This window comes from Cynoglossus semilaevis, chromosome 15 (assembly GCF_000523025.1).
Source record: "Cynoglossus semilaevis isolate Cse_v1.0 chromosome 15, Cse_v1.0, whole genome shotgun sequence".
NCBI lineage: Eukaryota > Metazoa > Chordata > Actinopteri > Pleuronectiformes > Cynoglossidae > Cynoglossus > Cynoglossus semilaevis.
In genome coordinates, this window is record NC_024321.1 from 16325276 (window position 1) to 16337561 (window position 12286).

General features: G+C 40.5%; 1 protein-coding gene across 1 annotated transcript in view; it reads left to right on the top strand.

The window, feature by feature from the left end:
* The window catches only part of ctnna1 (catenin (cadherin-associated protein), alpha 1), a 55162-nt gene extending 50065 nt beyond the window's left edge, over positions 1-5097 (top strand). The window contains exons 17-18 of the mRNA XM_025062933.1: positions 1600-1734; positions 3193-5097. Coding sequence (XP_024918701.1) covers positions 1600-1734; positions 3193-3483 — 426 coding nt within the window. The 3' untranslated portion in view covers positions 3484-5097. The remainder of the gene's footprint in view (positions 1-1599; positions 1735-3192) is intronic.
* Positions 5098-12286: the final 7189 nt, after the last annotated feature.

Below are 12286 nucleotides of genomic sequence, written 5' to 3' on the forward strand. Positions count from 1 at the left end.
GGGTCTTTTAAAATACAATTTTATTCAAAGACTCAATTAAATAAAAGCAAAACATTAAAGTAGTGCTGTATGCCAAGTTGTAGCTAAGATTGTAGGACAGAAGTTTGCAGTATTAAGAATATGTTTTTTGGACCAATTTGCAAGCAATGACTTTTCAAGCAATTTTGTTTTTGTTTTTTTTATTACTGCCACCTACATAATTGGTGTAGCTGCATCAATGCCAGAAATTAAGGAGTTGAAAAAGATGCTATTCCATGTTTTTTATTCTTCGTCCTTTTGTCTGTTAGTAATTAAATACATGTATTAGAGTATCCCTCCTAAAAATATTATTTTCAGTCTTGAACTTAAGCGTAGGAGTATAGGAGGAAGAAAGGTTGACTCACAAGTTGTTTTTTTTTTTTAATTATCAATTCTCATCCCTCTTTTGAAGATGAGTTTAGACACCGTTAATGTACAAAAACACACAGCCCACCTGAGATCTACAGCACTAATCTCTCCAGCTACTTCCTGCACAGTTGCCATCAATTAAAAGTTGGCTGCTTTTCCCCCTCCCTTTCACCTTTTCCCTGCGCTCTGAATCAAAAAATCAAAAAGGGCAACTCTTCAGCACAGAAGCAGCCAGCTCCACTGTCTTAGCCGGGCTTTTCTCTGGGCTCACTCACTCACTCTCATGGTCACTCCTGTGCTTTTCACAGGAGTGACCAGGAAATGTGCCAGCCCCAGATTATCTGTGACAGAGAGAGTCTGTCACAGATAAAGGGACGCCGCATGCTGCGTCCCCGTTGTTGCTGTTGTAGCTTTTTGTTGTGCGTCAGGTCACTGTTTAATCTCATGTTGAATGTCAGCGCAACAACTAACAAGTTTTGTGGCTTAATTACTGCACTGGCAAGGCACTAAAGGAAAGTTGAAGAGAGACTGAAAATAGTGTTCCAGAGTAGCCTGGCTTAATTATAATGAGATTAAATAATTCAAAAAGATTGCCAAATCTAAATGAGATGCATTTGTAGGTCTGTTCACGTACTCCCACTTTCAAGTTGGCTGTAAAAGAAATAATTGGATTTTGTGAAGTTGTTAGTTTTTGTTTACTGCTGCAATGTTTTGTTTTGGTTTTCCAAGAGGTCTTTTGGCAATTTTCTTTTTTTTTTCCTTCTCTCTTTTAGTCGAAAAAATCAAATTAAAGGACCTGGAATAGTTACTATCACCTGATCATTTTTTAAACATTCACCAAAGAACAAGGCTGTTCCTAAACCTCTGAACAACATCATCTTATTTCTGATTGATTTAGAAATTGTTTGCCTCTAAACTCAATTTGTTTTGAACAATTTTTGTGCACATTTAACTCGCTGAAGATGAGTTACAATTGCACGCGGCTGTGGGCGTGCTTTTGTCTTGTTTGCTCCAAGCACGCTCCTCATGTGGGTGTCTACCTGTCGCACTTGTACCAACTCATCCTGACAGAGTGTCTGTGGAACACAAAAAAAAAATACTGACGGAGTTGTGCCAACAAGTGAACAGGAGTAAATCCACCGCAGCGGTGATATTTAAACAAACCGTTCTGTTTACTACCTTTTTTTGTTTGTTTGTCCCCCCCCCCCACAGTGCCCCGACTCCACCTGTAAGAACGATCTGCTCGCCTACCTGCAGCGTATCGCCCTCTACTGTCACCAGCTCAACATCTGCAGCAAAGTCAAGGCCGAGGTCCAGAACCTGGGAGGAGAGCTGGTGGTGTCAGGGGTGAGTTGAACTGATGGTTTCCATTAAAAACACGGGGCCCACAGTTCCTCAAAAGTACTAAAGCCTTCAATTGGTGTATTGAATCAAACCCGGTCATTAAATTTGTTGCGATAACTGCAGATGGCCACAAGTTGTGGCAGTAATGCTGTTTTTTTTTTTTCCTTTTTTTTTCTTTAAAAGAAACAGCGTACCAATAAAACTGAAACTAAAAATAAAAAAAAGGCTTCAAAACATTTACGACAGAAGGTAAAATAGTGGATGTTGTGCTAAAAGAGAAACCCTGCAGTCTTCAACCAAGAGCACTGTTTGTTCCAGTTCATCAAGAACTGTCAGCAGGACCAATAAAAAAAAAAAAAAAGACATTTTGGACCATGTTGATCACTGTTTGCAAAGATGAGTATTTAAAAAAAAAAGAGTACTTTAAAACTAATCCCACCATTCGTTTTAATGGGTCAGATTGAATTAGTTATTTAGTTAATCATTAATGTGTTAACAGCCCTGTGCTCTAGTTGGTACAGACAGTTGCTCTGTTTTTCTCCGACTTCCTCTGAAGGAACAAGTCGGTATTGCACAGCATTTGAAATGATATTTTGAGCAAATTAAATGGTAAATATCAAAAAAATCTTTTGCTACAGCTATTTTTGCCCAACAGCCGGACAGTGTTTGCAAACGCTTTGAACTTAATATAATACTCGAGTTGCAGTGACTAACTCTCATTAATACCAGAAGCCAGGAATGTAATGGATTGTTTTGTTAAATTCCCACAATGCTCCTTTAATTTCCAGCTAACCACAATACAGTGGAAACCTACTAAAATCTCATTATCTAATTTCTTTCCTTAATACTATTGGATAAACACTGAGAACCCAGTCGTGCCGGCGGTTGGTCTGTTGCCGTGCGTTAATGATTCTGTCCCCGCGCTTTAATTTGCAGCTTATATTTTGTCGACGAACCAGACGACAGAAATAATGGATTTCTCTGCCGAGTAGAAAAAAACAACTAATGTCGCCCAAGTGTTTTCTTAACCTTGAGATAACATTTAACAAGACCCATGTTTAACAAGTGCTTTTAACATTAATTGATCACATAGCTGTCAGGGCAATTAGTGAAGAAAATATTAGCTCAGAGTGTTTCCTCCCACCGCAGAATCGTACGGTACGATTTATAAATACTCCCTAGTGTCACAGACGTCTCAGAGATAGAATTATTGCGACCTTTTCCCTGAATCACTGCTTTCTCATCTTTATGAGTATTGCAGGTTTTCTGTACTATCATTCAACCATAATATAACTCTCAGTACTGAGCTGGGTGACATGAGGACGGAGGGAGAACTTCACGTGAACTCTGCGAAACTTACAAGCGTAAAGATGAACGTTTTTTAAAAATGAAATCAGCTGTTTTGCTTTCCTTTTCTTTCCCATTAATGTTTTACTCTCGCCTGTTCGTTCCCCCTAACAGTTGGACAGCGCCATGTCGCTCATCCAGGCCGCAAAGAACCTGATGAACGCCGTGGTGTCCACGGTCAAGGCCTCCTACGTGGCGTCCACCAAGTACCAGAAGAGCAAAGGCATGGAGTCCCTCAACATGCCCGCCGTGTCATGGAGGATGAAAGCTCCCGAGAAGAAGCCTCTGGTCAAGAGAGAGAAGCACGACGACGGTCAGACCAACCGGGTCAAGAGGTCTTCGCACAAGAAGCACGTGAACCCGGTGCAGGCGCTGAGCGAGTTCAAAGCCATGGATAGTATTTAGATTCAGTAAAAAACAAAAATAATAAAAATACACACATGTATGTATCAGTGAGTTAACATAGTATAGAACAACGCCGTCTTAGTTCCATCATTTCATAGACGCCTTGTTTTTTTTTTTTGACCAACTATTTTCCTACATTTCTTACATTTTAAAGCTCGGAGTCCAGATGTGTCTGTGACTTTGTCCTGTCTGTCCTGAAAATACACTTGGAGGAAAGTGAACTGGACAACGGTTGTTTTTATACTTGTTTTGTTTTTGGGGGCAGATGGGAAAAGAAAAATAAATTCCACGTAAGATGTTATTCCAGGAGGATTTTAACTGTTCCTTATCCTTAACCATTTTTGTTTTTTTTTTTTAGTTGTGCTGTAGGGTCGCTGGTTATTTACACTATAATATAATGACTGGTACATGATTATGGCAAATAATGACTTTAGTCTGAGCGTCATCTATGCAAAAATCTAAACTGCTTTTTTTTTTTTCAAAAAAGAAAAACTCTAACTAAAAACCAACTTTGGTCACACTTTAAAGAGCCAAAGTCAAAATACTTCATATTTTTTACTTTATATAGATATTTTTGTCACTATAAAGACTTAAATGAGAGTAAACTGACTTAAAATCCTATTTTTAGAGCAGTTCCACTTGTGGTTTATATTTCTGAAAAAGTACTGATTAAATGTTTTTTTTGTTTGTTTTTTTTTTCCTAATAACTTAAGCATCTCAAATTATTTGTGTTTAAAATGTTAATACAATGCAGCAAACCAAAGGTGTCAGATTGTTTTCTGCCTGACGCTTACTGTACGGCCAGCAGGTGGACTCGTTGAAGTTGGTTTTCATCTGAAGAGCCATAGACTAACGCGTCGTCACTGTTGGCACAGAAAGCTTCATTAAATGTCAATGAGACCAATCACTTCCATTTCCTGAGAACGTGTCCAAATCAAGGGATCAATATGTTTTTCTCTTCAGCTCCAAGGTGAGCAGGGAGCTGGGACGGATCTGACTCTGAAGAGTCTCCTTGTTTGTGTGTTTTTTTTGTTTTTTTTTCTTATTTAATGTCAAACACTAACAGGTTTTGGTGTGTACTGCACAATCTGAGAAGGTTTGAGGTTAAGAAAGAAAGAAAGAAAGAAAAAACCCACAGAGAAGTTGAAAGGGCAGGAAGTTTAGAAGTGAAACAGGGAAAAAAAGATTTATCTTGCTTTGACTTCAGGTAATGACTGTAGGACGGTCGCTCCCTGCAGCTTGTTTTGTCAGCATTCTGCTGCATAGTGGTGCAGTGGTGTGAGGAGCGGCTTTGAAATCCTGCTGCTTCGGACTCTTTGTTTGGCTGCCTTGACATCTGAGAAGTGAAGCAGAGAGAGAGAGAGAGAGAGAGGTTGTTTGATAGGTGGATATTTTTATAACTGCAGATCTGAATGATGAGAGAGTGATTAGTATTTTTTTTATTATTATTATTTTTTTCTCATCGTCTTGCTGTATTCAGAGATAGGATTTGATTCTGGAGTGATATCAAACTACTTTGCCGTGGGTTGGTTTGTTGTTTAGAGCTGGCTATTTCAGTGCACACGTTGTATCCATGTGCCTGCTTTATATCTGAATAAACGGTTCAAATCAAAATCACTTTTTTTATTCCTTCATATGTATCAGATATCAAACAAATAACCCTGTCTGAAAACACCGCTGTCTGTACACTTTTACATCTTTTTTTTTTTTTTCAGGCATTTATCAGCTTTTGTTCCTGTAGAGAGCCATTCAGTCGCCCCCCCCCCACAAAAAAAACAAACAAACAATGTAAACCAAGTTTCAGCCCATTCCCAAACGTCCTGCTGTGCTTTATTAAACCACTATATTATGCATACGTATATACCATTTGCATGTATGCATAATACATGCAGAAGTGATACTAGCTTCAGCATTACTAACTGGAGAGCCGTTAGGACGCTCTCGTACTTCCCCGTAATTGGTGGCTGTGTTAAAATGGTGTATTTTTTTTTGTTTGTTTTTTTTTGCCCCGACTTGTTTCCACCATCAGAGCCTCTTCTGCTGGTGGTTCTCTAACAACGGCCTGTGAAGAAATGTGCCGGTGGATTTTAAGTGCACTGTGGGAAGATAAACGCGTCTAAAGCAACAGCAAATTTTGGAATGAATAATATATTTTCCCCTCAAGTGTTCCAGTAATCGCACATCAGAGTCTGAGTCATGGCTGCGAGGATGCTGAGAAGACAAATTCACCCGTTTCACTCTCCAACACCAGTCACTTCAGGTATCACTCTGCTGTGTGATTCTGAGGTTTTTATGTTCATTAGGAACTCCTCTCATTCTGCCCTGGCTTCAACCACTTCAATTTCCTGTTCCCTATGTTGTCCAGAATAAGGCAACGGCCAACAGGAAATTGATGTTGAAGCGCAGGAGAAATCCTAAACGCAGCATCACTTTAGGACATTATTCACAGACGGCTCTGATTATGGGATATAAACCACGCTGCAAATGCGGGCTGTTTTCTCCAGGTACACCAAACCACCTGCGGAAGTCCCAGAAGTACGCAGTCGAGGAAGTAGATTAATTAAGACACCGAGTTGATTACAGGTTTGAGAGGACTTTTTTTGTCGCCTTTAATTTTAGCTGCTTATTTGCCTGAAAGTAAAGACATTTGTGATTAAAAAATCTCTACTTTGTAAACAAACTCCCAAACTGTTGACACACAGTTATTGTTAAAAGCTTGAAAAATTGCTATTCTCATCAAAGAAAAAGTACATGCAAAATGTAAATTACTACTTCAAATATTACTGCATGGAACACTTTTTACAGTTTAATGTCAATATCACGTTTGCAAATAACGTTGACGTTCACACCTAAGGCCTATGGCGTGTGACAGCTCCTCCTCCTCTTTCTCCTCCGCCTCCTCCTCCGCCTCCTCCTCCGCCTCCTCCTCCGCCTCCTCCTCCGCCTCCTCCTCCTCCTCCTCCTCCTCCTGAATTTGCTCCAAATTAGACCGTAATTCATAAAATGCCAAATATGCAGATCTGAAACAAGACCATAAACTCATCAGGAAAATGTTTACGGACGTCGTTAATCCAGTGACTGCTCAAATAAACTTGCACACAAATTAATTTACCGCTCGTAATCCGGACCAGTCGCCCCCTGGTGGCCGTAAAAGATAATCAGATTTTCCGTCGTTTGTGGAGGTGAAATAAATGATAGTTTTTAAGTCCATCACTTTTGGATGTTGCATTTATACTCTACCACACACACGTATGTAACATATATATTTATATCCTATTTTTCTAACACTCATTTCAATCCTTTCACTGTCGATTTTATATCCTATTTTTCTTACACTCATTTCAATCCTTTCACTGTCGACCTCGTAGCAATTACGTCTTGAATCTAGACTTGACTCAGAGGAGTGGAGGAGCGGTGGTTCAGATTGACCCGACCTCCTTCAGCCCAGCCGGGGCAGTTCATTTGCAGCTTAGCCCAATTACAATCTCACAGTCCACAAACCTGTAGTGTGTCAAGGTCACGGAACGACAAACAAACAAAGGTCAGCGTAATAAATAAGGTGCCGGGATAATAAAACGGCCGTAAAACAGATGGATATAAAGATGCAGAATCATGTCGATAAAAAGAGCCGTCATAAAAATAAAAGATAAAAAAAAATCATTAATGAGAGCTCCGTCTGAGTTGAGTTATTTGACGGCTCGAAGACTGAAGAGTTCCACTCAGGGGGACGTGATCGCAGTGGCCTGAAGGGGCATCAGTGAGGAGACAGGAAGTGGTTCAAGATGGAGTCGACGACCGTTTCCATTTCTCTTCTTCTTCTTCTTCTGATTTTGTACAACACAGATCAGATCTCTCTGATTTGTTCAGACCAGGTGCTGACAGATCTGTTCAGTCTATTTCTGTCTAAATAATAAAACACAGAGCCAACATATTAACCAGAGAGTCTGGATCTGGGAGAAGTTGAAGTTTCTGAAAGTCTTTTTCAGACAATAAAAGTTGAGCTTCATTCCCGGACGTTGGCCCTTCATAGACGTTTTTTTTTTTTTTTTTTTTTCAGCCAATAATCCCCAGAGGGAATTACTCTGTGCAACCAATGATTAACACCGGACACAGGAGCGGTGGGCTGCAGTTTTTTTTATGCCCAGTGAGCGGGGGAGTTTCTGTGGCTTCCAGAAAAACACACTAAACTTCTGCCAGCGCTGGCGCGTGTGCCCTGTGATCATGAATCTGAATCTTTTACAACGAATTTATTTTTATTTTCACCATCAGGAATTAGCCTCAAGAGAGGTGACCGGGCATGTTTTGGCGCCCCCTACAGTCCTCAAACCCATCCTAAAGAAGTACCATAACCTAAAGAAGGTATCAGGGAGTATGAATTCTAGTTCAGGGGTGTCAAACATATGGTGCATGGGCAAAACCTGGTCCACTGGGGAGGTCCAATCAGGTCCACTTGATGAATGTTGAAATTGAAATTTTTTTGTGATGTTCTGTCAAATGATATTTTGTTAAATATGATTTTTTTTTCATAAACTTGTATTAATTTGCATGAAAACAAAAGAGGAAAAACAAGGACTAATTATGTTATGGTTGTACTGGTCCGGCCCACTGGCCCAAAATGATTTTGACACCTGTGACAGAATACAAACGTGTTCAGCGGAGCGTTCCAGAAGGTGTGAGCGACCTCCTGACGACGGCTCCGTGTCGGCTGTTATATCTGAAGTCAATAAAAGGCGGCTCCGTGTCTGTGTATAAAACCGTACAAATGTGCCGCAGCGAGCTGACGGACACGGCCCCCGTTAATGATGATTGGTGGTCGTGATCGATCACTGAAACATGTTCACATATTAGGCCTCGTCTGATTTAGGTCGGAGCCCGGAGACGTGATGACACAAGTTTGAATTCAACGGCGTGGGGAACTTTTCATGGCTGAAGTGAAGCGACGCCGACAGCTGCAGACCGGTATCTGTGATGTGTCACATTTGTCACGTCCGTGAGTCGGAACTTTTTTTTTTACAGTTGCTATTAGTGTTTGATAAATAATTAACGTCAGCTGTCATTTTTCCTGAGGTTTTGCAGTTCTATTATAAAGTTTTATAAAAAGTTCCAACAATTATTGGAGTTGAAGGAACGAGCTGTGACCTGGTGGAAGAGACATTTCATTGGTTTATTTGTTAAAGTACAATTCATTTATTTCTATTTTTTAATATTTGATCCACTGATGTTCGACCATCTGTATGTGTTTGGATCCAAACCTGGGTCCTGGACCTTTGGTTGAACACACAGCTGCTCCTGAAATGATGACAGAAAAATTAGCCTAATCTAACTCACCTGTGTCCTGGGTTGGACACACAGCTGCTCCTGAAATGAATTAGCCTAATCTAACTCACCTGTGTCCCTGCTGTCACCCAGGGACCAATCACGGTGAGAGGTTCCGGGTGAGACCATGTGGGGAGGTTAGTGAGGGGTGAGGTAAGATGGTGAAAGTTTTTATTTTTATTAAAAAATTTAGATTTTGTAAATTGCATGTCTAATATTGACAAAATATTGATGTTTGAAAAACATATTTAAAATATATTTTAAAAAAAATGCAGATTTTAGATGTTGTGATTTGTGGGGGGAGTTTGAGCTCACCTGTCACCTGGAAGTGGCGGCCATTTTTCACCAGGCTGTGTTGGTGTTCAGTAATAAATACTGTGTTTGTGCTGAATGTTAAGATGGACGACAGGAAGCAGCTGAAGAACCTGGACCAGTGGTTGAACCTGGACTAGGACCAGAGTCCAGAGGAGAAGGAAACCTGGAGGAACTTCAGAGATCAGCAGATAAGAAGACCACATGGAGACCAGAGCACCACCTGGCTGAAGAAAGGAAGCCCAGCACAGATCATGACGGTGACTTTTACTGTGGTCCTGGAGTGTTAACCAATCAGATGTTGGCCCTGAGAGCCCAGAGGGAACCCTTCGTCCACAGGAACTCTAATGACTTCCATTATGGGCCGAGGCCTTGTTCCTGTCATGGTTCTTCATGGTTCCTCTGCATGTTATTGTTATTGTTGTTGAACTTAATCAGCCATGGTGCATTATGGGATTTTTATGATAAAGAAGGTTGAAATTAAATTCTAAATTCTCGAAAAACTGATTCTGCTTCATCATGAAGTCAACGTCTAAATGGATTAGGCCTGAAAAAAAAAAAAAAAAAAAAATCAACAGAGACTACCGTCCTCGAACGCCTCCTGAATATGATCAGTGCAGGAATGGATTTTTGGATTAAAGAACTTAAACCCAAATCAGAAGAGGAAGCGTCTCATCTGGCAAAGGTCTTTACATCCGCTCGGAAAAGGAGGAGGAGCAGGAACGTCGACAGTCAGGAAAGACCACTGCATTAATACAAGTAAGTCCACTGGAGTCAGAACTGAGTCTGGTTGTTTTAGCCGTTAGCTTCCTGAGCTCGTAGCAGTGTTTGAATTTCATTGTTGAGGTCACGCTGACCCAGGTTTCATGAGCAGAGAAACACCTGTAGACTTGTCATTGCTGATTTGGAGAACGTCGGTGTTGATGAATGTCTCGGAGCGCTGACTTTTTGGAAGGTGTTGGTATTTTGGTCGTTTTATGGTGAAATACAGGTGAAGTTTAACAGGTTCAAATGTTGCTTTTTTTTAAAAATAATGGATTATTAAAAAGTCCTGTTTAATTGGTAATAAATATAAAATGTTTTTATTGATGTCGAAGAATGAGTTTGGTCAAGTTTGAAGTGGAAAATGATTGACTTCCTGTTGTGTTCAGTGTCGACGTGGATACCTTAACTCTGATGTTGGTAAAGTCTTTTACTCATGGAGCCGTGGTTTAAAAGTGACCAGAGCTATTTGAAGGTTTGACGTTGTCTTCAAAAGTTCTGGAACATTTAGGGTCCATTGTTGTTGTTTACAACAGCGTCCTCAGGTCCACACCCGCGGACACCGCGGCCTTGGCGGCGTGTCGGCAGCACACCTCTCCAGAAAGTTTTGGATTTCAGCTCGGAGTTGAGAGGACGCCACAGTGGGATTAATGTGTCTTGACTTTGTTTGTGTTACAGTTCGCTCTCACCCACAACACTTTGCAGCACTGTCTGTGTTTTATGGATTCCCTCCAGGGCTGGAGTAGGAGGTTGAGAAAATAACTTTTGCCTCCTCTCGTTATACTTCCTGCTTTCGTTTTCAGAGACATTGCGTTCTTATGCTAAAACATTTCCCCCTGAGCTTCACCGTCTTATCAGTACAAACCCAAATCACCGCGGTCTAATCACCTCCGTCCTGGTTGTTGGTGTTGAACAGATGCACAGATTACAGTCAGTACAGACTGAATCATGTGAGGCCTCGTTTTATTGGCTGTGCCTCAGTCACATGTTGAGGTTTGATGAATGGTACTGTGTACTGAGGTGTCATTTAGATTGATGCTTGCTAATTGGGACTAACTAGCTGGTTAGCAAACTACCTGCTTCCTAAACAATAACTTAGCATTTTAGGCAAATGGTTTATCAGCTAACTACTGCTATCTAGCTTTCTGGAAAGCTAGCTATTGATAGCTAACATTTAAGCTAGATGTATTACTAACTACAAAGTTACCTCAACAGCTAATCAAATCGTTTTTAGATAGCTAACTACTTAGCTTTCTGGATAGCTGGACAGCTAACTATTTAGCTACGTTGATAGCTAACCACATAGCATTAGCGCATAACTGCCTAGATAAAAAAGTAATGACTATAAAACTAAAGATTTCAAAAAATAAATGACTAGATTGCTAATGAAAAAAAAAGTAATTAACTAAAAAAAAATCACTGACAATTAAATGAATACATTTAAATAAGTTATGAAAAGATGTAGGATTGAAGAATTAAATAAATGAATACCTAATAAAATGGATAAAAAAAATTAAAAAACAAAATAAAAAAATACAAACAAACAACAAGTAAAACAACAAAATAAGTAAAATATTACAATTCTGTTGCACTTTTATTTTGGGGGTCAGAAATACAACAATCAAATTTTTTTTTTAGCTGCTTTTTGAGATATGACCGTACTGTATCATTCTTCTTCACTGTTACACCAACTGTCCCGCCGTCCTTCTGTCCTTCTGTTCTGTGGGTTCTTCCTCCTTCCTTCTGTCCTGCAGCTCCGTCTTCTCCGTCCTTTTGACCAGAATTTTCTCCGTCTTAGTTCTGTTCTTGTCCAAAACCGTCTTCACGTTGCCTTAATAAATATTCCGTTTACTACGAACTGCCTGTTCCATCCTGGTGATACTCTGTAATGTAGTACTGTCTCATGTCCATGTACTTCCTGATACTTTTACTCACTAGGAGCAGACTTGATATATTCACAGTACTCTACTGTACTGTACTGTACTGTGCTGTACTGCGTGTATTCGCTGGGTCGTGCAGTTGTCTGGAGGACTTCCAGGATGTCCGTGATTTTTCCAGGCTGCAGCTGCAGCCAGCAGATGTCAGCATGTAAACTGTACCGTTTACGGCGACACAAAACATCTGCGTCATTACTGATGCCATTGAGCAACTGCTAAAGCGTTCACTACATCACGGCGCCGATCCAGTGGGACTTGAAACAACCTGCTGCCGCCTTCCCAGGGTTTACCTCGCCGTGGGTTTGGACTCGTGCGGCTGGAAGTACGACTGTGTACTTCACCAACTGTTTGGTGTTGGAAAAGTTTGTTTGTTGAACTGAGGTATCCAGCCAAGTATTGGAGACGTGTACAGTGTAGGTTAAAAAAAAAAAAAGCAGGGAAACAGTTCCCCGGGCGGGCGCCGTGCTTCAGCTCTT